The sequence below is a fragment of the Symphodus melops genome (genome assembly GCF_947650265.1).
Source record: "Symphodus melops genome assembly, chromosome: 3".
Classification (NCBI taxonomy): domain Eukaryota; kingdom Metazoa; phylum Chordata; class Actinopteri; order Labriformes; family Labridae; genus Symphodus; species Symphodus melops.
Genome location: NC_136693.1, coordinates 26,936,529 through 26,964,291, shown reverse-complemented (window position 1 = coordinate 26,964,291; position 27,763 = coordinate 26,936,529). Strand labels below are relative to the sequence as shown.

The 27,763-nt window shown below is 39.2% G+C and overlaps 1 protein-coding gene and 1 long non-coding RNA gene across 2 annotated transcripts; one reads left to right on the top strand and one right to left on the bottom strand.

Moving 5' to 3' along the window:
- Positions 1 to 4,920: 4,920 nt before the first annotated feature.
- chs1 (chitin synthase 1) lies at positions 4,921 to 27,759 on the top strand. The gene is made up of 35 exons (XM_079340247.1): positions 4,921 to 4,977; positions 5,119 to 5,207; positions 7,721 to 7,856; positions 10,025 to 10,210; positions 10,481 to 10,682; positions 11,450 to 11,610; positions 11,789 to 11,864; positions 12,170 to 12,291; positions 12,808 to 12,985; positions 13,225 to 13,321; positions 13,540 to 13,636; positions 13,787 to 13,908; positions 14,271 to 14,366; positions 14,864 to 15,028; positions 15,111 to 15,258; positions 16,213 to 16,278; positions 16,369 to 16,544; positions 16,653 to 16,711; positions 17,130 to 17,330; positions 17,423 to 17,591; positions 17,828 to 17,943; positions 18,626 to 18,805; positions 18,929 to 19,033; positions 19,132 to 19,249; positions 20,229 to 20,310; positions 20,400 to 20,626; positions 20,838 to 20,953; positions 21,068 to 21,149; positions 21,391 to 21,544; positions 21,800 to 21,904; positions 22,145 to 22,255; positions 23,439 to 23,576; positions 23,684 to 23,763; positions 24,093 to 24,159; positions 26,807 to 27,759. Exons 2-35 carry the CDS (start codon positions 5,161 to 5,163, stop codon positions 26,876 to 26,878), a joined length of 4,257 nt encoding a protein of 1,418 aa, XP_079196373.1. The 5' UTR covers positions 4,921 to 4,977; positions 5,119 to 5,160; the 3' UTR covers positions 26,879 to 27,759.
- On the bottom strand, positions 17,811 to 26,019 carry LOC306821696. Its single transcript, XR_013778827.1, has 3 exons — positions 25,192 to 26,019; positions 19,679 to 19,767; positions 17,811 to 17,930 (listed from the first exon to the last, which is right to left on the bottom strand). It is a non-coding gene; the product is annotated as an uncharacterized lncRNA (long non-coding RNA).
- Positions 27,760 to 27,763: the final 4 nt, after the last annotated feature.

The following is a 27,763-nucleotide window of genomic DNA, read 5'->3' as shown; positions in this document are numbered from 1 at the left end:
TGCAGAAAAAACACTTTTGGGAACTGGAGGAGAGCATATACGTGGCTTTCTGTAACTGCTCAACAGACGGAAACTCTTCAACAGAAGGTAGATGAGCTAGAAAACAGAGGCTGACGGAACAATCTAACGTTGATTGGTGTTAAGGAGGGCCAGGGAGCAAGTGACGTCTATGCCATATTGTCCTGAATTTTGCATATTACAGCTCCCGCAGAACTAGAGCCCCCCTGACATTGAACATTCAGACCACACCCCAACACTGGGCAGCCTCCTCGACACATTATTCTCGGCAAGCCAAGAAGCAGAATACACGACATATTATGAGAGCTGTAGCTAAGAAAAGGGATCTCATGTGGGAAGGTCAGCGATTATTCAGCTTTGGTAGGGCAGATGGCTTTTAATTGTTTACCACAGTATCACAGATATGGGACATTGTTACTTCTTGCCAAACTGCCAGACTGGCTTTTTTATGATATTGTTTTGCGCATTAGGCTTTTTTTTTTTTTGTTGCTTTATGTAAATATATGTCCGTGAATCTCTCCCACCTCCCCTTTGGTCTGGTCAAGTTCAAGTTCTGGTACAATAATACAGTGTGGACCTCGAACATAAACAGCATCCCGAACCCCATTAAAAGATATAAATCCTGACTCAATTAAAGCGACAATATGTAGCTTTTCCACTATATTCTGTTTGTATGTTGTCTAAAGTTATTGACATAATATATAATACATAATATTCAATATATTTTAGTGAGAAATTTAATTGTATTTATTTTGATTGTTTTTATTTCAGACAGTGAAAATACACCTGTTGAAGACATCCCTCTATCTGTTTAACATATGTTAAAACAGCGAAGGAAAAATGGAATAAAACGTGAATATTAGTGAGAGTAGAGTGGGGCTTTTTTCATTCTGATATTAAAAGGTTCAAGCCCTGGAGAGCCACTTTAATGGTTGATTAAGTGTGTGCAATCAATGAGGCAGGTGGTTGTGTTAAAAATGTTAACATTTATTATTTTGGGCCTTTTATTTTTCATCGCTGTCATTAATCTTGGTATGCCCTCTAGTGGAGAAAATGTTTAAATACATGCTGCTAAAGGCACTGGCAATTTGGGTGTACTATGTAAAGCCATACACATTAAATATAAATGTATTAAAATTAGAGCAAAAAAAATGAAATGGGCTTGAAGATGAAGTTTTTCCACCTATAACTTTTGATTCATCCATTTAATAGGCAGACACGGGGTCGAGGAGTCCCACTGTCCCAGGCTGTTATCCCTGAGCGTTTGGCTCCTGACCCTTCTGTCTTCACGCTCTGTCACTCACACTCAACGGTTCCAGTGATTTCTTTGTCTTTGAATCTTTATTTTTCTCCGCTTTTGAAAACATGTTATTATACTAATTTATGAGAGAAAACCTGAAAACAATCCGATGGTAGTGTGCGACTCTCGGCAGTGAAAGCAGGGAAGTTGTTGCGGCTGCCTTTAAACCGCGCACGCGCACACACACACACACACACACACACACACACACACACACACACACACACACACACACACATACACATACACATACACATACACATACACATACACACACACACACACACACACACACACACACACACACACACACACACACACACACACACACACACACAGTATGTCCATTTGAAAACATGTTATAAAAGAAAAATTATTGACATTATAGCGTATTCTGCTACTTCCACATTGTTTTTTATTTCATGTCTTACCTCAGGAGACCCCCCGTCCCCCCTCCCGTCTGACAGAGATAGTCTCCCTCTGTGAACAGTCAGGTCAGGAGAAGAGCCGGAGCACTCCAAGTACTATCTAGATATTTTCAGTGTTGAGTGCATAGGTGCAAACGGCTTGTGTCTACTCTCTCTACTCCAAAAAGGCAGAAGTCCACCACTGACACATCCTCACCTCCCTCAGCCCTTTTCAGCCATAAATAGAAAGAGCCAACATAGTCCAGCTATGTGTGTCTGCAGCAGGTAGTTAATCTTAACACAGAGTCCATATGGCTGCTAATTATTGTCGAACACCCAACGTTTCAGAGTGTCCAAATCAGAGCCAGCGATGGGCACCTTGCTACTGACCTTTCTGTGGATCTGAGAGGCATCAGCTGTGAATAGCACTAACAATGCCCTTTGTGACATTACCATTGTGATGTGAGCAACATTTCACAGATCACGGAGCCGGACAGACGAGCTGGGTTCACTGCTGCTGAGAAACGACAAACGCCAAAGTCCTGTCAGACACATCATGTGGTCTGTTAGCCATCTGACTCCTTTAATGAACAATAAGGGCTCTTATTTTTGGATCGGGTTTGTTGCAAATGATGCTGCTGCTCCAAATTAAACCCATAAAATCAGCCCCCCCTCTCTCTCTCTACTTCTATCTCCCCATATCCTCTCGCTGCTGTGTGTTCGCTGCCATCACCGTCTTGAACATATGGTCAGCTTATTATGCAAAGGCAGAGCATGTTAATGAGAGTCCACAGCCTGACTGAGAACTTCTTTTAGCCACACACACACACACACACACACACACACACACACACACACACACACACACACACACACACACACACACACACACACACACACACACACACACACACACACACACACACACACACACACACACACACACACACACACACACACACACACACACACACACACACACGTGTCTCTCAAAAGAGAGAGAGAAAGTCCACACACTTCCTCTCTCTCTTACAAACACCCACGCACACAAAATTGTCAAAGACAGACCCAATCACAGTCCGGTAGTGACACCTAGTGGTCATTTTCACACACTTTTTTTTTATTTATTTATTTTACATACAGCTTTTTAGGCAAATTATTGAAGCTTTTTGTTGTTTTTTTATTTTGTGCATTGTAGCCGAAATGATGTAAAATGCCAGATGACCCCAGATTTCTGAGCTGCCCTTTTTTCCGTGCAGACTTTCTTCCAGTTCTACTGAAATAAAGGAGCAAACAACTAACCAAGCAAGGCATTGCATCCTTTCACTGAATAACAACAGAACATTGTAATGATTTTCAGGATTTAGACCAGTCTCATGAAGAAGAGGATTGATGCAACAGATGTGTCAATTTAAAAAATAAAACTTTAGGGACTGTGTTGAACCATCAAGAAAAATAAATCCTATTTAGTGATGCTTATTATTTAAAGGAGTACTATGGACTTTTGATAGGGAAATGTGTAAGTTGGATAAATGTACATATTCTGTAGTAGATGTTCAAGATGTGGTCCCTGTTACACTGTTTGAAGATAAAATGCTGCATGAGAAGTTGTGGTGGGGAATTGTTTCACTTCTCCATATTAGTAATTTCACTTCTAAATCTATATAGTGCACCTTTAAACAACAATAGAAGTATCACTGGATAACTGAGCCTAGGCTACAGCGTAATGTCTACAAATACAACTAATAATATAAGGCACCTATGTGAAAAAGAAGGTAACAAAGCTATATGTGGAAACATGGCTTCACAGTCCACTCAAACAAAATTCATTGTTTCGGGTAAGATGTTTTATTTCTGCCAATCATAAAAGTGTTTCAAGGCATCCCTGCTGGAGGGAGTGTGGAGTGGCAGATCATAGAAGTGTTTTTCTCTCTCGTCCACGTGTCAATCTTTTCTGGAAGGAGTTAACTCAAAGACTCTGGTTAGAAAACAAAATGTTTTGGACCTCTGTAAAAAGGACGCACATATACGTTTTTAAAATGTTCATGTCACATGTAAGTGAAAAGTTAAAGTTAAACTAGAAATATATAAAACACTGGCTTTAGAGGAATCCTTCCAAACATTAGGAATTTTTCTGTGTAGGAAAAATCTTCAGATATGAAAGGAAACAGAGGTGAATCCTGTTCAAATGATTAAAATCATTAAGATCATTTTTTCTGTTTGAGTGAATGCCTCTGTGTATGCTATGTAGTGTGTGTTTATTTATTTTTTCCTTTTTAAAAAACAAATGTTGAGTTCCATGTAACATGTCAGCAAAAAGGAACAATGACTTATGAAACCTTGGAAATGAAAGTGGACTGTGGAAAGGTTATAATACAACCAGAGAAAACTGGTTTCCATGGCGCCGGACAAGATTTGAAACGAGATTACAATAAGAAAGATGCAAAACATTCATTTGATGCTTCTGTTTGACCGTTGCTGATCAAATCCTCCTTAAATAAACAAAGCTCTATCCACACTAATAAACTTGACATGTTAGACTTGTTTATTTTGCATGTTTATTCGTCGAAAGGAATTTTTAGTACATAACTGTCATCACAAGTTATAAAGGATGTTCATGTCAGAGGCTAGGAATCATTTTCTTAACCAAAGGTTAACTCAGAAGCAGATTAAGACTATTTGCCTTAGTTAATTAAAGAAACCCTATGGGTGTGGTGGATGAGTGCACAACATGAGTGATAGGGTTGTGCGTGCAACTCTGTAGATGAACTTTGTACCTTTGAATTGCCCCCAATAAAAACTGATTATTGAAAAACTTTGATTAGTCACACATACACAGACATGCATACACACAAACACACACACACACACTCACACGTAGACACATTTGCACACAAATACACACATACCACAAGGGGCTGAGCCTCACTGTTTATATGGTTGTCTCTTTCATAAGCAGACTAACAGAAGAAGTTACCTGACAGACTTACGGACTGACTCCGCTCGCTCAAGTTTTCACTTTTAAAAAAGTCCATGGATAAATAAGTTTGGACTTTTTACTTTTCTTGTTTACTGTGAAAGACTAAAATCTCATTCCTGGGAAGAAAAGTAAGTGTGCTGAGATTTACGTTTGGAGGAAAAATTACGACACAGCCTGAAGGTGGATGAGGAGGAACAAAGCGACCTAAGGTCGTGCTGAATACGTGGAGAAAAAAAAAAGATTTGATCCACAGAAAAATAGGAAGTATCAAGGTAATGTTTTACTTTATTTCAAAATAATGCTGTGTTTTTCTATACATTTCACTTCAGAATGAATATAAATGTCGAGTAAAGCTATCAGAGGAAAAACATTTCTGTTCCTCGTTTAAACATGTTCTCCTCTTTGGAACACAGATTGTACACAGGCCACCGTAAGCGGTGGAGTAGACGAGGAAGATGGAGGAACTAAAATATAGAGGGAAGAAGAGAGAAGGAAGACATCGGTAAGACCTCATAACATTTCACTTCCGCTAACATGTCACTTACTTCTTCTTTAAGCTGAGATATCATGTAGAGAAACAGAATGGGAGTTTTGTATCATTATATCATTGTATCATTATATGAAGCTCTATTAACAATATGATATATATATATATATATATATATATATATATATATATATACATATATATATATATACATATATATATAGTTCAGTTGTATGTTGAGTTATATGTAAAGTGTCAAACACTAATTCTGTGTGTTTGGGACTGACAATGGCGAGTGCTGAGCTGCTGCTCAGCTTCTCATCAAAACTGTAACTCTATATAAGAACACGTCACAGGTTACCTTCTTGCAGGATATGTGAGGTTGTTTACAAAGTTGATCGTTAGACTTCAAGTTTTGCTGGAGCATTTTGACCACTTCTAAGCCTGTCGCTCTTTATGCACCTTGCTCGTTGGTAAAGTTGCTTCTTCAAGTTTGTGAGATTGCACACAGCTTGCACTCTAGTTATTACCAACCAGTGGTTCAATGTGCTGTCTTAGGAGGGTTTGTGTGTCTTCCTTCTTGATTGTTAAATACTAAAACAATCTCATCGTGTTGATTGACACAATTACTCTGTGTGGTTTGTCCAGTCTGTGAACTGACAGCTTTACTTGGGACCAGCTCAACAACACTTGTTGTAGAGCTCTGCAGTAAATAACAGATCATAAGAGGCAATGACCATTCATGGATTGATTCCAGGGGGGTCGAGGGAGCAGTGCAGGTGATGAAGAGTAAAAGTAGATCTTAAATGCATGTCTTTACTGGCATGGCTGCCTATTAATTAGTTTCATTAGCAGAGTTCTGTGCTGCCATTATCGGCAGATTTCTCTATGAAAAAAGAGTAAATGGTATCTCTAGAGCATCTTTAGAAGGCCTTTTAATCGTGGTAGAGCACAAACATCCTCGACAAAGTGTTTTTGCTCTTCTAATATTAGCCGTCTTGTTATGACTAATTACACAAGTGCTGCTTTTTTTTTAAGTATCATTAAAGCAAAGTGCGTCACAGAGATCATCTCAAACACATCTTCTGCCCGCGTGGCCGAGGAGGACGTAATACAGAGCACATTTACCTGGACTCACTGCCATTTCTGATACACGCTATGGCAAAGTCAAAGATTGCAAAGTGTTATCAAGGAAGACAGCTCACACCCTGATAATAATTCTGATTTTAAACGGGTAGCAGTGGAGGATGGCAGAGAGACAGCTCGATACTGAACTGTAACCTGTAATCTGTTATCTTAGTGAAGCGCCACCCTACCCTTAATGCTGGGACTTGTTCTCCAATGGTAATTGAAACAAGCAGTTTACAGTATCCAGACAAACTAACAGATGTAGAGTAAAAACTAAATAATATGGGGTCGCCGGTGGCGCAGCGGCAATGCGCGTGATCCCACGTATTGAGGCTCAGTCCTCGCGCGCGGGCGGCCCGGGCTCGCGTCCGGCCTGTGGCCCATCTCCCGCATGTCTCTCGCATGTCTCTCCCCACTCTCTCCCCCCTTCCGACTCTATCCACCTTCCTCCCTCTATAATAAAGGCATGAAAACGCCAAAAATAAATCTTTAAAAAAAAAAAATAATAATAATACTATTATTGGTGTGTAGTACCGACAGTATTGACAGCTGCAGGAAGTTTACATGTGAATTAGATTAGATAAGTTTATTGATCCACGGAAGGATAACTCATTTGCCGTCTGGTCAATTCATACATACAACAAACATTGCAGTACAGTCACAGTACACAACGAGTAAATGAAGAATAAACACCATTCAAACCATCTGGAACATAATTTACAGCCGTGAGTTGGAAACACAACTAAAAATGTTCATTAAAAATATCGGACTGCTGCAGGAACAAAGGACCGTCTGAGTTGAGGCAACACTAGACGCTCACTGAAGGAGTTTTGGAGTCCATTAAAAATACAGTTTTTAGTTTGGTTCTCATTCTGCATCAGAGATCCCCTCTGATAAAAGAATGAGGAAAGGAAGGGCTAGTACATGCTTCATTTGTTTGTACGTACAAACTTCCTTCCCCAAGTCATAAGTCAGTGTCTCAAGTTAATAAGAATTTTCTTGGTGCAGACGGAGAGAGAGACAGAGACAGAGACATGCACTGAAATAAAGATCCTGAAGGATATGTGACGTTTCTTCATTTGGTCTCATTGACTTCCTTAAGCTAGTCTGTGGTTCACAACCTTTTGAGTATAGAACCATTCTTCACCACCATATATTCACATATTCAAAACCTGTTTCCCTCCAGATTTAGGGCATCAAACCAGAACATCCAGCACCCTAGACGGCACATGGTCTTGAATTCCATGTAAATGTGCCAGGACGTACCCATTAACAATGTGCAACATCACACGATAACTTGATGGTTCTCACGCTATCTACATATGCCTTAATGCATAGGAGGATTGTGTTTTATAGCTAAGGTTCAATACACTGATCGTGTGCTCATATCTGTGTGACAGAGATACATGGGACCCGTTCCAGCTGAACCCAATAGGAGCTGAGAAGGAACAAAAGAGATATTGTTTCCAACTGGCCCAGTACCTGGTGGCTGTTATTGTGGGGCTCGCTGTCCTGACCAGTGCTGTTGTTGCAAAGGTAGGACTGTCTATCTGTATATCTATCTATCTGTATGTTTCCATCTTTGTCTCTGTTTACTTGTAAAGTCTTTTGTCTGAAATGTGGACACTGAAGGTTAAAAGTTAAACGGTACGGCTCCACTGCTACAGCTTAGGATGCTAGAAGTCACCACTGAGCACTCAACTCGCGGCTTGATGGGCGTATACCCTCTGAAAAGTGGGCATGATCCATATTTTCCTAGACCTTTCCACCCACTCTTGATAGCCAGATTGTAAATAATAAAAAATTAATGCATCTGATTGGATACGCGCACTCCTTTGCATAAAACTGAGTTCTGGTATATTCTTCTCCAGATAGCTTGCCATAGCCCCTCTAGAACTTAGTGCAAGGATCCCATGATGCATTGCGCAACTGCCTCTCCGGCTCTCAAAAGGAAATGACGAGAGTTCCAAGCGCTATCCAATGTCAGTACCAGTGAAGCCGTACCGTGAGATTTTCATGCCTCCATTAGCAAGAGTCCATTGAACGTCATGGATACTAAAGTCCGAGTACAAACATCCTATTCTTTTACCATCACAGCCTGAAAAATCAGAAGAAATATTAAGTTTACAACATAAAACACTTTTTTGCTTATTTTTCCAAATAGACTTAAAGAATTCAGTCGTTTCAATCTAAACAGGCTTTTTGTGTTTTTCTTGCCATGTTGTTAATATTACATTTCAGTATCAGGTATTTTTTTTGTTACTGATGAGTGAAACACATTTATGTTACCTATGTCACCTTCCAACATATTTTGAGAGTACACTGACTTATAGTGGAAGGTGTCTCACTTCAAAGGTCACGTTTCATTTTGGTTAGTCAGTAAGAAGAGTGTGAGCAGAAGAACCTGAAGACAACCTTCATACATTACTGTCAGCTCTGTATTTTCGTTGCAGATAAGGAAGGACAGGAAGTTAAAAAAGAGATTGTGTCTGAGCATGAGGACATTCAGGAGCACATGTCAGACTGGATTTAGTTGTTTGGTGAGAAAGTGAACAATCAGAAACTTTGTGAGTGTGGGATTACAACAACCCAGTAAAGCAATATACGAGAGGTTACGGGAAAAATCCAAACAGTATAGCATCATGATAGTTTGAGTGGTGATATTATATCTTCGTTTGGCCGGGGTGGGTGGAGGGGTCATTTCTCCGTCTGTATCTCTCTTATGTTATAGATTTCACCTCCCTCTGCTCTCCATCAATCTTTAACTCTGCACTATGAGCATACTGCATCTGTCTCAGTTTCTTATTGATTTCTCTTCTTCCTCCTTTGTCTCCTCGTCCCCTCTATTTCTTAAAGATAAATCACAGGACTATGCTCGGTCATAAAACAACACATTCTGTAAACACCGCTGTCTTTTCTATGTAATCAAAGAGCATTGATCCAAGTTCAGCATGATTAACTTCCTTATTGGTGTTTTCAGTAAATGAGGATGGTAAAGTAATAAAATGTTCTCAGAGGAGGTCATCTACACTTAGAACTAAAGCAGGGAGGAGCTGCCAGGAAATATCAACCTTTGTTATATGAGTTGTGTATAAGACTACTGACATGAAGGACTTCACTGACACTACGCTAAAAGAAAATGACATCAAGTCAATCAAAAGTACACGAGGGCATGTAATACTGATGGACACTTTACATAGCAGCATCATCAGTGTTTGAATGTGGTGACACCTAGTCAGAAGACTAGAACAGTGCTATACATGATCAAGTCCATGCACCATTTCACTATTGTTCAGTTTGATGTTGGTGGAGGGGGTGGCCTTTATTGTGGGGTTCATCCCTTAAAGAACAGCTCTAAAACCATGTTTCTGAGGTATCCTGTCATTTTGAAATTTGTTAAAATAAATTTAATTCAATGTACTTAAACAGAAACACAATTTTTTTAATGTTTTTAATCTACCAATTTATCATATACAATTGCAAAGTGTAATATTGTCCACTATAATTGCAATCGTACAATTTCATCAAACTGTGCAGCACTTTGGAAAATACAAGTATTGGTATGTTCAACTTTCTTTGGAGATAAGTCAGTTGTGACTATTACATGACACCGCAATGTTGAGTATTTTCCTTTGGTTTTGTCTGATTGGTCCAAACTCTGCTTTTCATTCATACTGTATATTTTCGGTTCTCTGTTCAACCAGGGCACTCTCTTGGTGTTGTCAACATTGTCCAGTCCGCACTCATTGCGCAGCCCGAAGGAACAACAGTTCTACATGCTGATGTTGGTTTTCTGCCTGGTCTGCCCCAACTTCCTGGTGTTCATGAAATCACTGTGGCGGTGTGCCTTCAAGAGCTTCGTGAAGCCCAACATGAGGACCATGTCTTTTGTACGTTTACTCACTTATTACAAAAACCTGCTCTACATATCAGCACGGCATGATTATATTATTATTATTATATTATATTATATATATCGCAGCATTTGAATTTTTAGAATTTTTAGTCCTTATATGAGCACACTCGTTGAAGTCAGTATGGGAAGTGAAGTGGTTTGTGTTTTTCATTGTTCGTCTCATTCATTGCTAAATTGGGATTCAAGTTATTCTAAATCCAAACTGTCATCATGACGTACTGACACAAGTCCTTGTGTTTTACAGGTCTTGGCCATTGAGTGTTTGGTGTCTCTTGGCACTTCAGTCCTGGTGCTCGTGGTTATGCCTCGGTTTGATGTGTTGACTAACCTCTTCATCAGCGGAGGCGTCTGTATCATGTCTGCTGTTATGCAGATCATTTTCAGACTACAGAGAGAAAAATGGAAAATCCTGTTCCCAGTCTGCTCCCTTGTTCTCACAGTTGCAGGTAAAATTCTTTCTATTGTGTTTGCCTGTTTTTTTTTTAATCAAGAAACTCCTCCTTCTCCTACAAAATTAATACAACAAAAAAGTGGATCCTTATGATTGGTATCTTCATGCACTCAAGATGGTGCCCTTGAGTCCCGATAGCCTCCTCAAAAACAAAAATAGGAACATTTTAGCAGTCTGACACAGTTAATGCAATTATCCCTGCTTCACAAAAAAAACATCAAATACAAAAATTACTTCTTCACAAGTGTCACTTTCCAAATAAAAACTAGAAAAGGAGAGAAAGACGTTAATCCTCTTTCTCATGTTTGTGGTTACATTAATGAAACAAAGCTTTTTGTATGAGACAAAGAAAAAAAGATTAGTCCCAGGAATTATGAATAAACCTGCATTATTTTACTATTTTTCCTTTAATTTTCAAGATTCAACTGGAGAACTTCATTCCAGAGCCTTAAAAGTACAGTATATTAAATCCACCACCAGGGGACTCTAAATCAAAACATTAACAACAACGACGACATGCTAGCTAGGAACCATCAGAGGTCTCTCTGCAACTCTGCTGCTTTTTGTAATTCATTATGTGTAAAGTGTATTTCTTGTCTGAGTCAGCATTCCCCAGACTTTACATTGAAGCAGAAAGATTAGACAAGACTTCTTGTTGCACTAGCCTGATTCAAATGAAAACCAACAGTCAGCCATAGGTTTCATTTTCATATTTACTTGCTTTGGAACGTAACATGTAGCTTACTGCTGAACTATTCACAGGTTACTGCCTCCTTATACTTGACTACTATGTCCGAGTGACGTCATTTGTGGACAGACAGAGCGACGACTGCTACATCTACATTGCAGTTGGAATTTTTTCTTCACTCCTCATCTCCCTCTGCTGGTGGGAAAACCCACTGCAAGCCACTAACAACATGCAGGTAATCATTCTTCAGCGATGTATTTCATTGTTTAGCTTATAATCAACATGCATAGTTGAAACTCATTTTTAATGTACAGCAACAAAATCACCCATCCCATTGACACTAAGTAAGCATGGAAATATTTGTTTTAGACATTAACATAAACGTTTTTTATTTTCATGATTTCTCCCTGTAGGAAACATTGTCAGAACTGGATGGCTTCAGGGACTTTGTGTTTGTCATCAGCAGTATCCTGAGGATAATAGTGATAGGTACTGTAATACTCTGCTGAATCAACAAACAACACTCAGAAATTCATATTCACAACACCAAACATGGCAGCATTTTGCCGAGCTTAGACTGTTAAAATGGTATTTCAAACATTCACATGCAAGAACAAACAGCTTTCTGTGATGCGAGAGGTTCAGATGCTCTACAGCTGCAATGAAGTTTTACATTTTTCTTTTCATATTGGAAAGGATTGCTCTTTATTCTTCCCTACATGCACTGTTTTGTATGATTGTATACAACAACCAAATATGATCTGTTGTTCACGAGTCACTGTTCTCAATTGCAGGAGTGGTATACCTGTTGTACTATGTTTTTATTGCGGAAGAACCTATTATCTGGAAGGACTTTAACCTGGGGGGTCATGACTCGGAATTACTGAAGATAGGACTGGGGCTGTTTTTCTTACAGGTAGGTGGAGAAGTGACTACAAAAACACAAAAATAAACAGCCAAATATTTGTATGTATGGGCACTAAACAAACAAGTAGGAACCATGAGCCTTTTTTGTGTTATACTTTGGCATTTTACCTGCATACAACTGAAGCTTACTGAAACACAAAATCAAAATGGAATCCCATGCCTTCAGATTCAGCATGTTAATATATGTACATTGAGATTCACCACAGCAGGCCAATGCAGCAGAAGTGTTTCTTCTCATGAAAGTAAACAGATAATCTGTTTAAATACACACATTGTTGGAGAACTGAAAAGCAGTGGCTTGCTATTTTCATGTTTTATCATTTTTCTTTTTTCATGAGCTCCTGATTTATAACTGATGTCTTGACTTTAAATGGTTAACAGCAGATCCAGTCTGTATTCAACACTTGTTTAGTCCTAGAAGTATTTTTTGTTTGTATTGAAAAGTGTCTAAATGAGTGTGAAACTTTTAAATAACTAAAAATCTCCCACATGCCTCCTGTCTTAGGCCTTCTGCTCTGCAGCCTGTCACTGGTTCGGTGTGGTGGCCTGTAAGATTCACGCCGTCAGGATGAGTTTTGCACTGCCCGTGTGTTGCACGGGACCTGCAGTGCTTCTGTTGGGACTGATACTTTTCATAACGGAGTCAAAACATCTAGGTGGAGCTGAGCACGGGAGCATACAAGGTTAGAGTCATACTTTCTAAATATTACTTCTCTGCTTTAATGTCTTTTTTGTTTTATTTATTGAGGTTTATTCAAGTTTAATGACCTTTTCATTTCAAACACTAAAGGGTAAATGAAATACTTGAACTGCACAGTCGTGTGGTAAATAGTGAGAAACGTTTGAAGGTAATTTGATACAGGGGAGCTGTGAGTATTAACAATATCATGCAACATTAAGTTACTATATTTTTCCATTGCAGAGTTCTGTGAAAGCTTGGTGTTCTTGAGCCATAGTAACTCAACCCCTGTGGTTATACTGGAAATCACAAGAAGCATTTGTCGAACTTCCCTAAACAGGTACATGTTCATGTGTGTGAATAAGCTTGTAAAACATGAGTCAGCAGTATTTCACTAGCTTTAAACATGTCCCCTTATGCAGATTTTAAAAGTTTTGAAGTTCCCCAGAATGTGCTTTTCTAAGTAAAATGTCTCAAAACTACACATCATTCAACATCCTGTTAAGAAAACAGGAATCTAAAAAAAAGCATGTATTCCTTTTCTTTTCCTACCGACAGCTACTACCTGCAATGGCCTTTTGTAATGTTGGCACTCGAGGGGGTTTGCACATGGTCGGGCTTCGTCACATGCACCTACTACGTTTGGAAGATGGAGGTATAAACACAAAACACTGCCGCTGTCCCCATCTCCATTAATCCTAACACATGCAAAGCCCATAGTTATAGAATTGTAGGTCTAATGGTATTTTCACCAACCTCAAAGCCACTTATTCTGAAACATGCCTCTATGATTTACCATGTCCAGGTCCAGCGAATCGAGAGAACTTCTCAGCTCTTTGTTCGACGAATGTATGAATCTGCTTTCATTGACCTGTCTCTGCTGCTAAACACTAAGATGAAGGTGCCACGAGCCAAAAACCAAGACAGGTGAGAGACAGTCTCCCTTATCGTCTATTATATCGTTTCAATGTTTTATGGGTAAATTCAAGGTGACATCTTTATTTTACATATTGAGATAGGCTTTATCTTTAGACCATTGTCTTCCTTATATCATTTACAAATGAATATGTCATTCTGAAGAATATGTGCTTTGAAAATTGAATTCAGGCTTCAGGAGTTTTAATGTTCAAGTTGTGAGATGTTGTTAAAGATGAAAGGAAGATTATGAAATAACAACATAAATGCAAACTACTTATAATCAGTTTGCTATTATGTACAGCTAGTTATTGTATGAAATCTCTGTTTTCACACTTGTGAAAATTCTCCTCTGCTTCCCCTCTCCTCTTCAGCCATGACGACTTACAGAGCTGCGTGATCTATCTCTGTGCCACAATGTGGCATGAGACCTACGATGAAATGCTGAAGATTCTCACTTCCATGTTCAGGTTAGAGACACTGTCACCGGAGGCCCCCAGGCTTACCATTATCAAAGACACAACAAGAGTTTCCTTCCTTTTTCACATCCCTTTGAGTCACTTGAAAGGCCATGGACATTTCCACAGGTTAATTTTCTTGCCTTCCAGGTTCAAGCACATCTACAGCTTGAACCTGGCAGGACTAAATGATAGACAGACCTGCAGAGACGTAAAGATGTCCAGAGAGGAGGTGTTGCATAGCTTCTGAGCATGGTGTAATGTTGCTCATTTTATAACTGAATTTGAACACAAAAAATGAACATGCTTCTGGTTGAAGCACTTTAAGACCTGTCCTGATATACACGTACAAGCATCCTTGGGTCCCTTGAAAGGCGCTATATAAATCCATGATAATCATTATGAGCCTTTCAGATATTTAATATTACAGAATTGATTTTTGAATCATTTCCCATTCTACAGTAAAAAGGGATCTGCAGTATAGTTTCAGTGATCTGTTGTTGTTTCAGGTTTGACCGTTATCGAGGAGATCCAAAGGAGGACCATAATGACATGTTTGACTTTGAGTGTCACATTTACGTAGACGACGCCTACATGACGGACAAGGAGACAGGAAAGAGACTGGTTAATTCTTATGTCCAGGACCTGGCTCAAGTTGTCATAGAGGTTTATCGGTGAGATTGTCCACCTCTCAGTCCATCTATCCATCTATCTACCTACAGACCTATCTCACCATCCGTCTATTCTTCTATTCAGGGTATTTACCAACAAAGAACCAGATGATGTGTCCATCATTCCGGCTCCATATGGTGGCAGGTTGATGTTTGTGATGCCAGAAGGCAACATGCTTTATGTGCATCTAAAAGACAAAGAGCTCATCAGGAACAAGAAGAGATGGTCCCAGGTATGAAGTCTTCTATGGAGTTTCACATGTAACATGTGTTATGATATAAGATGAGTCATGGGATGAATTGTACCTGCCTGTACGTTCATCTTTGGCTCGTTCTATTCGTGAAAAACAACATCCAGATCAGGGGTCTACAACAGGTAGCTAGCAGGCAGGTTTTCAGTAGCTCACCTTTAGGTTGACCATCTGTGTTAAAAAGTGAGACGAAAAAAAAAATTGCACATGCACCTCTTCCCACTATTCATATATTTGGCTAAGACCATGACAAATACAAAACGCATTTCCTCAAATTCCCCCAAATAAGGGGATGTTTAATTTATCATCACAAGCGGGAAAACAGTAAATCCTTACATTTAAGGTGCTTTTAGTAGTAATTATGTATCAAAAGAGCTGAAAAATAAACACATTGACAATACATATTCTGTCAGTTGACTTTTGATTAAATTTTGACAGTGGAGAAGATTATTCTGATAACTGTATAAATATATTGAGACACGTTTTGTCAACATGTGTGATAAAATACATCTTCCAGATGAATACGATGAAAAGCGTTTAAATCCTCTCTTTGATAGCTTCTGTTGATTTCGGGCCCTATCACACAGGGACGCATCGTGCTAGGTGTGGCTGCTACAAAAACGCCTAAATGTATCTGGGGAAAAAAGGCTGGGAGCGTAGGGAGAACAGGGCTGAGTGTGCACATGTAGAGCTCTCACCCTTGCTTTGCGCTGCGACTGAGTTTTGAGCTAAAAGTTGAAAATGTATGAACTTTTACTTTAAAACAAAAACTGCTAAAAGAACGTGTAGCACAGCAGCAGCAAGTGCACAGTACCATAGGAACAAAATGGTTTAGGTTATAATGGCCTCTGTGTTACTGGTCTCTAAGATTGTACCAATCTCTCAAACAGTTTGCTTTACAGTTTCATAATTAAAATCAATATATGTCACTTTCAGATCATGTATCTGTATTATTTGCTGGGCTGGAAGGGCTACATCATCAAGAACCCTCAGAAGATCCAAGTAAGATTACTCTATGTATGATTTGTAAATATGTATTGTTTTGAGGTACATTTTAAATATTTAAATATGTTAAATTACGCTACGTTCCAGCGCCCAAGTGTTCTCCGCAGAGAAAGTTTGTTCTCTTTGGATGGGGAGAGTTATCTGTTGCCTCAACAAGAGAGTGACTACAAAAGAAAATTCATCTCAGACGATCACACTTACATCTTGGCCCTGGACGGAGACACTGATTTCCAACCCAAAGCTGTGATCCTGCTTGTAGACAGGCACGTGAGAGATGACAACCAGCTGATTTCGGCTGTATTGACTCAGAATCAACATTGGCCAGTTAGCTGTCAGTTTCAAACATCATAATGAATTATTTTGATCCACAGGTTGAGGATGTATGAAAACGTTGGTGCGGCATGTGGAAGAATCCATCCTACTGGAATGGGTAAGTAAACCATTTAAAAGTGTTGAACTGTTCTCTACTTTGTGAATTGGGCACAGCATCAGAGAGGGATTGGCGCTTTTAGATGGAGGGTTTGGCAGTTTGATTAAACAGACCTGGGCTGAATTGGTAACTATTGCATAAATGGGAATATTTATTGTATGACAAGATGGGGCCCTTCAGTAGTCTTGCCATTATTCCATGTAGTTATTGATTGGAAATTAAAACCGAAATTAGTGCCCATTAATAAGAGCCTGATTTAGTTCTTTGAACTGGTGATATATATCCAAAAATAAGTAAGCTGGTTTTATGAAGCTCTTTAGCCGGGAAAAGGTCAGTCTCTGTTTGACATGTTGGTCCTTCATCCTCCTATTTTCTTTGAATTCCATCTCTTTGTCTCATTCTTTTTACTGCCATCCAGGTCCCATGGTGTGGTACCAGAAGTTTGAGTATGCAGTAGGCCACTGGCTCCAGAAGACCGCTGAGCATGTGTTCGGCTCAGTACTGTGCAGTCCAGGATGTTTCAGTTTGTTTCGAGGGTCTTCCTTGATGGATGACAATGTGCTCAAGAGATACACAACAACTGCAACCAGAGCCTCCGAATATGTGCAGTATGACCAAGGTCAGCACACATGGACAGTTCTCTTCTGTAATTATAAATGTGCATGTCTTACATTTCCTTTGTGTAATGTGCGTCCTTCTGCACACTTCTAGGGGAAGATCGTTGGTTGTGTACTTTGTTACTGCAGCAAGGATGGCGTGTGGAATACAATGCAGCATCAGATGCGTACACCAACTCTCCACAGGAATTCAAAGAGTTTTATAACCAGAGGAGAAGATGGGGGCCTTCTACACTGGCTAATACACTGGACCTTCTGCACAGGTAACTGCTAATAATCATTGGTAATTTGAATGACCGTTCACGGCTGAGAACCTTCTCAATCAACTAGTTAAAAAAAACTGAATCAACATTTTGTTAGTTTGAGTCAGGTTCGTTTTTTTAATGTTGTTTTAAAGTGGCTACAGATCTTTAATCATTTGTTGATTAAGACCCTTTAATGTATTTCATGCTACATCATACTAATACCACCTCATGTGTGGTTGTGACTAAAATTACAGCGGTGGAGAGACAGTCAAGAGAAACACCTCCATCTCTGGGCTTTATATCTTCTACCAGATGTTTGCTGTTGGTTCTTCCATCCTTGGTCCGGCCTCTGTGACTCTGATGATAGCAGGTAAGTCCAGGTCGAGATTTTATCTCTCTTTCTTGAGGGTTGAATAATGAACACATGGGAACTAACAATGTTTTTCTCTCAGTCTTATCCTATCTGTCTTATCTCCACTTATCTGTTTTCACTTTGGCACACTTTCTTTTGAGCCATGAGGGTCGGGCCCTATCTACACTTCTATGAACTATCAGTCTGTGAGGGAGAGACCCTTTCTGCACTTTCAGAATCAATAAAATCGGGTTTTATTGCCAAGTACATTTACACATAAGGAATTTGACTGTATTGGTGCACAATAATTAACATGTACTTGGTAAATGAAAATGAGGGAATTTGTGATGTTTTTCACTGAGTGTGTTGTTGAGTTTAATGAATTGAAGTAGCTAAAAGAAATTATATTTCTTGAAACCTTGAAGACGGACCAGTCCAAATTAGTTTGTCATTTCATCTGAAAGGTCAAACATTGTACCTATTTCCTTAATTTGATCTACTGGTTTGTAAATAAATTCTGTGGTAGCAGTCAAATGGTAAGACTTGGGTCTAAAATGTGGTACTTGACTTTCATGCAGCTGGTGACATTTGGCAACATGTCATCATCAGTTGAATTTTAGTGAAGGCGCTCATATCTCCAAAGATTGCTGTACTCAGCCTGTCCATGACTAACTCAATCTACTCTGTCTTGTCATGCCAGGTGCTTTCCAGTTCATCTTCAAAATCGCTGGTACACTTTCCATCATTATTGCAAGCATTCCTCCAGTGCTCTACGTCATCGTGTGTTTTGTAGCCAAGCCTAATACCCAAATAACCATCGCCGGCATCATGAGTGTTCTGTATGCATTTCTCATGACTGCATCCCTTTTCTCCATCATTGGTAGGTTCAAAGTCTGTAAGAGGTTTTGTATCTGTTTGTGCGGTTGTTGTTTTTTTACTTGTGGTTTTAAAGAATTGATCTAAAATCCCAAATTCACAAAACCACACTTTGTTCCCCCTTTAGGTGACATGGTGGTTCAGGAAACCTTCCTAACCCCGACTGGTTTGTTTTTGGTTTCTATGGCAATTATGTACGTGGTGACAGCTATACTCCATCCACAGGAGTGTGGTACGGTTAAATATATTGATCCTCACAGTTATATGTCATGCTTACAGTTTTAAATAAGAACGTCGTTTTCTCATGTTATGTTGTGATTTCTCCTGCAGGGATGATCATCTATGGTCTGATGTATTTCATCTGCATCCCCAGTGGATACCTGCTCCTGACCATCTACTCTCTGGTTAACATGCACATTGTGACCTGGGGCACAAGGGAATCCAACAAGTAATGCTCTGATCCCTTTAACAATGAGTTCTGCTACTTTTAGCACTAAACTATATTTATCGATGATTCATGTTTTCAATTCCCACTGATACAAATTAAAGAGGCAGAAAGTGTTCTTCTCAATTTATCCATCGACCTAGAGCCAATTGTTTTGCTTATTAATTACAATATGATAAGACACTGACTTCTGATTTGAAAAATAAACTGTGAGTTTAAACAGCAAAGATAACTGTTGTAATGTGGAGTGGTAATGTAAGAGATGCAGGGAATACAGTCTTTCCCACACATAGACGATACCTGGGTTGGCCCTCCAAGTATATTTATGGCAACCCAAGTGTATTTCCGGCCTGTTTTTGATTTTTTATTCATAAAATTGCTGCATGCATGAGAGAGCAATAGGGAGAGAGAGAGTGCAAAAATCCCACTCACCTGCAGAGAGATAAAACAGCCAAACCAAGAGAGCAGACACACATCAGCTTCAGAGAGACGGAGAGAGAAGGTCTGTCCGTCACCCCATCCTGTAAATGAAACAAATGAGATACCTCGCTCCTATTAAAACTGTTGTGGCTTTGTTTTAAAGTGTTAATGTGCAGCTGTTTGCTGCTGTTGCTCTGCTGGAGTCCTATAAATAATAATATTAACGGATTGGCACTTTTCAAAACACGAGGCGTACGCCTTGTAATTGTGACTGTGCAGGTGGATAAAATGAGCAGATTAAAGTCGTTATTGTTTTTTAAAACGAAATTAATTTACAGGGAAATACAAACCGAATATTAAAATATACCCTGAGATAATAGTAAATACAAATGTGTTGATCCCTGCACTGCACCATGTTTCTGTGCTGTATGTTCTGCAGACAGAGCAGATTATCATTCAAATTTTCGAACCCAGCATCCCAATAACCCCTCATAGTATCTGTCTGCCTTTTTCATTTGTGTGTGTTTATTTCTGACTGTCCAAACTTCTCTCTGTCTGTCAGGGGAGGAGTAGAGGATAAGAAGAAACACAACGTTTTGTGTGACAGAAACTGTCGACTCTGCTGTTGGGACATGAAGATACAGGTACTGTTACCAAACCGCTACGGACAAGCTCTTCAGAGCATGCGTAGAGGAGTTTATTGAACTTGTTTTTCCTCCCTGTGCTTTTACAGATTACACAGGAAACGGAGAATCTGATGCTTCAACAGATCACAGGCCGGAGTACACAGCAGGCCCCTCCTCTCCCGGTCACCAATACAAAAGTAACTCACCAGGCAGCAACTCAGCTGGACCTTCAAGCCATAGTGGACAAAAGCAAAGACAAAACTGTAGTTGTGGAAGAGGCTAAGAAACTGAGCGCGAAGAAGAAAAAAGGCAGTAATGCTTCCTCCAGCAGCAGGTTATTCTTTTTCTTTTCACCATTTCTCTATTTGTTCAGTCAAGAGTTAATAAACGTTTAGTGGATCATCCAAACATTTTCACATCCATTCCCACACAATGATGCATGATGTATATATATCATAAATGTTCCTCTGAAAATCACATTATCAGTGAACCTGTGAAATCAGGACTAAAAACACAACATTCACACGATGTCCTCCTGTGTGCAGTGACGACTCGGTTGAAAAACGGAGCCTATCAGAGATTTCATCTGACGAAGATGACGATGAGTATGATGACTTCATGATTGATGACATCGGGGAAACAGAGCAATTTCCTGTCAGCGGTGAGAAGTTGCCGTGTTTGTTCTGACACAATGCACTGCATTTCCATCTTGTGGGGACACAGTGTGTGCACTGCGTACCATAACCATGTTATTTATGTCTGTGCGTCTATGTAGACTGGGTGCATCCTGTCAAAGAAGTGTTTTTAAAGAAGCTGACTTATGCCAACATGAAGAGAAATCTTCAAGCGCAAATAAGGTAAAGGAGAGTTAACATTTCACAGAGAAACTGACATCATGGTCTGCTCCAGTTCACCGAACTTACGTCACAGAAAGCACAAACATGTTAGCAAGTGGCTTAAGATGAGCTCATAAAACAAAAAAGCCAAGAAATGTTGCTTGCTTCAGGTTCTTTCCTAATGTTTGTGTTGTTTATTCTTGCGCTACATGAACTCAAACTGTGCGGTTTCTGATGTATATTTGTGCTTTCCTGTTCTCAGATACACACTCCGCAACAAGGATCAGGACGACGTGTGTGAGGATTTGGTCTTGATGTTAACGGACACTCTTAATGGAGAGCTGGATGGAGTGGGGCCTGAAGATGTTCTGTCAGATATCCAGCTGGAGGAGCTTCGTTATGCACTGACAAAGCAGGTACGACACACAGAAACAAACCATTTGGTAAAAGTTAAAGTCGTTATTACAAGCTTTGTAAATGGGCAGAAATTCAAAGGCTAGTTTTTTTTTCTGTATTCCTCCACGTTTTTAACATTTTACTGTCATACATAATTGTATGAAATCACATTTATCTTTTTCTGAGGCCTTTGATTTCATGGGAACCAAACTCAAGTACTTCTGCCGAACAGAAAATATTCAGTCAATGAGTCATTTGATTTCTCCTTCTCTAAGGCACGTCAATTCCTGAAGAGCAGTAACATGATGAGTTTAGAAAAGAGAGCGAAGAGAGCCATAGAAAAAACACTCACCGCCCCACAAGTGCAACGGCTGGATGAGGTAAGATTCTGGTTCAACTCCTGAGACTGCGACAAACAAACCAGTAGCATATGACAGTGAAAATAGTCAGCTCTCACGTAGAGTTGACAAATGAGATGAGACATAAAATATCATGAAATATTGATTCATTGTCATCTTTCATCTAATTTTAGTAAAACAGAAAAGAGTCATTCTGTTTCCTGCCACTTTTCCAGTCATGTAAATAAATTCTAAACATAACACGAGAATATGTTTGTTTAGGCTGAGCAAGACTTCTGGGAAAAGCTAATCGACCGCTATCTGAAGCCGATCACGGACACTAAAGCACATCTCGAGGAAGTCACCACAGAACTGAAGTCCCTTCGAAACAAGGTCAGCTATCTGCACTTACTCTGCCTCACACTGACTGTGCATCCTCATAGAGCTCAACAGTGACCGCCCACTTTTGCGCGGGTTCAGAAAGTACATTTTTCCATTCAAATCCTTCATTGACATTTCACAAAATCTTTATATGAAAAGATTGAAGCCTGGAACCAAGACAACCAGCTATCCTAAACTCGTGAACACGGAAGTAACGATTCACTCGACTCACGATACGATTCACGATACTGTGTTCATGAAACGATTCTATCACTATTTATTTCATAAAAGGAGACTGAAGGGAAATTATGAAATACTAATGTCCCCTTTATAATCTCTGTGGCTCCTGGACTTATTTGGGCGAGCGGGCTGCTAACCTGCCTGTCAGTGTGGTTTGGCCTTTTAATGTTTTTCTCCCACAACAAGGAGAGGTGATTGAAGCTTCTTATTGTGCTGTCGATTAAATGCTGCGTCATGTTGGTTGTGCTCTTTGTGCAGTTCCCTGTCTTCTTGCAATATTTGCACACAGTTTTTTTTCATCACGTCTGTTGTGTTCTCATTTCTTTCATTTTCTGTCTTGGGGAAGTCAAAATGCTTCCACACCTGATTTAAAAGACGGTGGCGCGTGATCAGTTTGAGAATCTTGCTCTCCAGCTGCCTGTTACAGCAAACTGTGTCTGCTCTACAGCTGACGACACTCACACGAGTGACGCAGGACGAGAAACGAGAGAAGCATAAATAGAGAGCGCCCTCTGCTGTAGTATTGCGATTCATTTTCCAGAGTACCAATGTGAACCTTGACACCTTCGAATCAGTACTCGTGACTATAGAACATTTAACTCTGCTGAAAAACCACAAGACAAACGTACAAGACTTTTTTCTTCTCACAATGAGAGCTCAAAAAACAATCCCCTCTAACCCTCTAAGAAAGTGCAGATTTCAATTTACAGAGAATTTGGAACACAAGAAATGCATAATGTCTAATATTCAGAAGATATGCCTTAGTTAGTCTCATTTGCAAAGAATCATAATGTAACATCTTCCTGGACGTTTATCTGAAAATGCATTAAACCCATGTCCTTTCTTTTAAACTTATGTTTCACTTCTTTGTCCACTCATTTTCCTTATATGACCGATCAGTATTTATTATAGAGATTTCAGAGAGAGTGTAATAATATTCTCCTTCCTTTCACAGGCAGTCTTTCTGTATTTCATCATCAACTTGCTGTGGGTCGTAGCCACCTTCTTCCTGCAAGCCATAGGAAACGATGTCCTCAGCATTGAGATCCCGAAAGTGTTTCCTAATGGAACTCCTGCAGGAGAGCCTCTCAGGGTTGGGACAGAAACACACAGTCACACACAGATATACTCGAAGGAGGGCTCGTCTTTCTACACTCCCTGATAGAACTAACACTCATGATTGTCATTTTGTGTTGCCAGGTGGAGCCTCTCAGTTTGATGTTCCTGTTGTCGTTTGCTGTTCTACTAATTATCCAGTTTCTCGCCATGTTATATCACAGGTAGAGACACGGACAAATACACATGCATGTGTCGCACACACCCACTTGATACTTATTACGTCTTTCACCTTTAGGCAGGTGTCTTATAGTCTTATACTTGTAACTGACATCTTCATAGCTCACTACAAACTGACCTTAAAATCTAAGCAGGAAAAACTTCACGTTCTTTCATGCAGGATTAATTGCAGGGAAGGTTGCAAAAATCCTGCCTCAATAGAGAATCATTGATATGTCATTTTGATACTTGAACAAAAGTGTTTTGTTGTTGTTATCATAATGAAATGTTCTCACTCTAATTGTGCGTCCTCTTGTTCACTTTGCGTTTGCAGGGTCTACACTCTGATCCATGTGGTGTCTTACCGCAGCACAGAGAAGGACTACAGAGAGAAAGACGAGGTAAGTTACACACACACATACTCATACAACTGTAAGGTATATGTTCCCATATCTGAATCCATGTCAGGTAAAAGACTTGGAGACGCTTCGTTAAATAAAGGCATTATGCCACGTGAGCCACTCGACATCGTTAAAAAGAATCGGAAACAATAAGAGTAAATATAAACGTAGAATAATCAAGACGCCAACACACTAATACTAAAACATAATGACAGCTGGTTCAGACATTGTAACACTTTGTACAGTATATACAGTATACTAATAGTTTAAATTAAACAAAGAACATCCAAACACAGCCCAAATGTAAAGACTGAATAGAGTATGCACTTCAATGTGCAAATGTGTAAATGCACTACAGACAATGAGACATTTTAGTTTAAATGAAATATAATCCTTAAATAATAAAAATAATAATTGATCAAGCATTAGAAGCGAAAATAAATTGGGAAAACAAAGTTGTTCTCAAAAAGAGACAATATTTGTGCTCTATGAAAATTATAAAAACTGGGTCAAATTGCAAATCTTTTTCAGTGAAATGAAAGAACAGTATACAGGGTTTATTTTCATTAATAAATAAAACGTTATGTTAATTCTGTCAGTGACAGGAGAACCCCATGTGCTTGAAACATGCAGACTTGCATAGCATTGTTGTTGTTTTTTGTACAGTAAAACGTTTTTTAAGAGAAGGGACACTGAACAGCTTCAGGACTCATGTTGACTTCACACAACAGCAAAACAAACATACCCTCAAGATTGGTGGCTAAAATGTTATAAATGTGAAAATAAAGGGTTTGATCTAAGCCACAGCAGAGGACCAGACATGCTGAGTAACACTTTACACAAGCAGCTCCATGCAAGCAAACATATCACAAGCCATCTGTCAACCACTAAACACAGCAGGTCACCAGAGTGAGTGAGTGAGTGAGTGAGTGAGTGAGTGAGAGAGAGTGTGAGAGAGTGAGTGAGTGAGTGAGAGAGTGAGAGAGAGAGAGAGAGAGAGAGAGAGAGAGAGAGAGAGAGAGATTGACTCACCTGTCAGGTGTTTGGTTGAAGCAGGTAACCACGCCACGTGTCCAATTGAAAGTCACTTCTTCTTCTTCTTTGATAACATACTGTATGAAGACCTTTTTTTCATGTGGTCAGGTACAGTCTCCAGTAGCTCGTCCTCCGTAAACTCCCCTTGAAAGATTGTTTGTTTGTTTTGTTTTTTTATTATTCGACTAACACAGGCCACAAAAAAACGCGAGGTTGCTTCCAGCGCTCTTTGTTGCATGTGAAAACTTACAGTTAAACAGACCTCAGTCACAATGACTTCACGACACAGTTCAGATCCATCTTTACCGCAAAGTCAGGTCCAATAGGCGTAAAATATAAATGAACAGACTCCAACATCACCTGGGAGTCGTGTCCGCGTTATCGCCTGTGCGTAAAAGCGCAGTGCCGTCAGTCACCACACGGGATTATTGACCATAACAATATACTGTATGTAAGACGTTTAGGAGTTGCAATCAAGAGGGCGCTGTTTCATTATTTTTAAGAAACTCTTACTTAGCGCTAAGAATATGTTAGAAATACCAACTGAAACAAAAAAAATTGGGATCTAATTTATATCATGATTTTATTAAACACAATTTAAAAAAATAACCATTTAGATGCCAATTTCATCATAACCCCTAACTGCTTTAAAAAAAATAGCCTAAACAAAAAATATATATAATTCAATATTCTAAAAACAAAATGGACTGATTTTAGCATCACCAGCTGACCCATCTAAATAATGAGTGAGAAGATTAATTTTGGTGCCTTTTTTACTTTTTGTATAATGTCAGATCGAAAAAAAAGTTACGTTGAGACTGTGTACAAGATGGTTTGCACTTTAAACTGCAATAAAATTATAAAAGATTAATATTTTACCAGAACAACTACACAATCCTTAACAGGGCATAAGGGTTAAACAATAAAATACTCCCATACATGTGAACACAGTATGTGAACACAATTCAAACACTTAGACTGAAATAACTTTAATATCTTTCAGAAACAGTTGTTGGGGGAAAAAGTATGTTCAAATCATATCCAACTTTGTATATTATAAAACCAGGTCAGCTAAAGTTTAGACAACCTTTGTTTCAGTTTAATTGCTTTACGATTTATTTTTTATTTATTTATTTATTTTTTCGGGGTCGGGTTACAACCTACATCCAATTTTCTGAACAATAACGTTATTGAAGTAGAAAAAAATAAAGTAATAATACAAGACACACATTAAGGGGTTGCGATGTTTATCTGGAAAATGAACACACACATAGGCCGAGATACACACTCATGCACAAACAGGGTTCTAGTGACATGCATTAATGGAGGGGTCTCAGAGTGAGGGGGCTGCCCATAGCGAGCGCTCCAGAGCAGTTTTTGGGGTTCGGTGCCTTGCTCAGGGGCATCTCGGCAGTGCTCAGCAAATGGACTGGCACCTCTCCAGCTACCAGACCAGTTTCCAGACTTGGTCCGTGCCGGGACTTGAACCGGCGACCCTCCGGTTCCCAACCCAAGTCCCTACAGACTGAGCTACTGCCGCCCATAATCAGGCTACTTCTTATATTGCCACTAATAACACCGGTTTTTCTGTCTGTTCCTTCCCATAACCCAGGAGGATAATGAGGAGGAGGATGACCATAACATCTTTTCCAATGAACTTGCCATAACTGGAGATGACCTGTAGTCTGCTACAGCAGACTGTGAACAATGATAACCAACAACCAGCAGATGTCTCACCACCAAGGTGCTGATCAGCAAATACTTTAGACCCTAAAACCATACAGTATCATCATGTAGGGTACAAGGACTTTATAAAGTGGTCTATGTCTTAATCCTAATGTCAATATTAATCCCTCATCAACTACTCTGACTCCCACAGATTTAGAGAAGAATCAAATACAGTAATTTAGCAAAATGGTCATTTTTAAGCTATCCATAATTTTGTCGAACAATTTTAAAAATATTTATCATTAAGATTTTAGCTCGTGTTTTTTATGAAATAGGATGTATTTGATCATTAGATTGTTATTTATTCTATTTCAATGTGGTTGAAACCACAGAGAGCACATACCATTGTCTAACAATTTAGGGATAAAAAATCATTTGTATTGAGTGTACTTTACAGATGTATCTAAACATTTACAGGCTGGCTTTTCATGTAGGTTTTTAAGAATAACAGAAATGGACTGGATGTAGATAAAAGTCGATTGATTTGAAATGTCCAGGAAACTGGAATAAAAAAAGTGAAAACAATTCATGAACTTTCTGCTCTGTTTCTCACTTTATACGTGCTGGTTCCTCGTAGCTATTAAAATGCATTATTTGCACATAAAAACATTGTGAGGAAGACCTTTAAGATGGTCATTAAGCCTCTTATATTCGTACCTTGAACAGTTTCTGGTTTGATGCAAATATGATTTTACATGCAGCTTTGTGTTCTCATGGTGTCAGTGTAATTATGTATACCAGTTGTAACAATGCACTTTACAGAATTGTCTTGAAAAGATCTTTTTAAACTACTGAACTGATTTAAACTGTACAATAAAAACATACATGTGGACAATATTTC

Bases quoted from the DNA above. Each gene is read 5' to 3' on its own strand.
- chs1 (XM_079340247.1), top strand. From the start codon at position 5,161: ATGGAGGAACTAAAATATAGAGGGAAGAAGAGAGAAGGAAGACATCG. The intron at 5,208-7,720 runs GTAAGACCTCAT...TCTGTGTGACAG, and splicing joins AAGAGAGAAGGAAGACATCG to AGATACATGGGACCCGTTCC. The intron at 16,279-16,368 runs GTAAGATTACTC...GCTACGTTCCAG, and splicing joins AGAACCCTCAGAAGATCCAA to CGCCCAAGTGTTCTCCGCAG.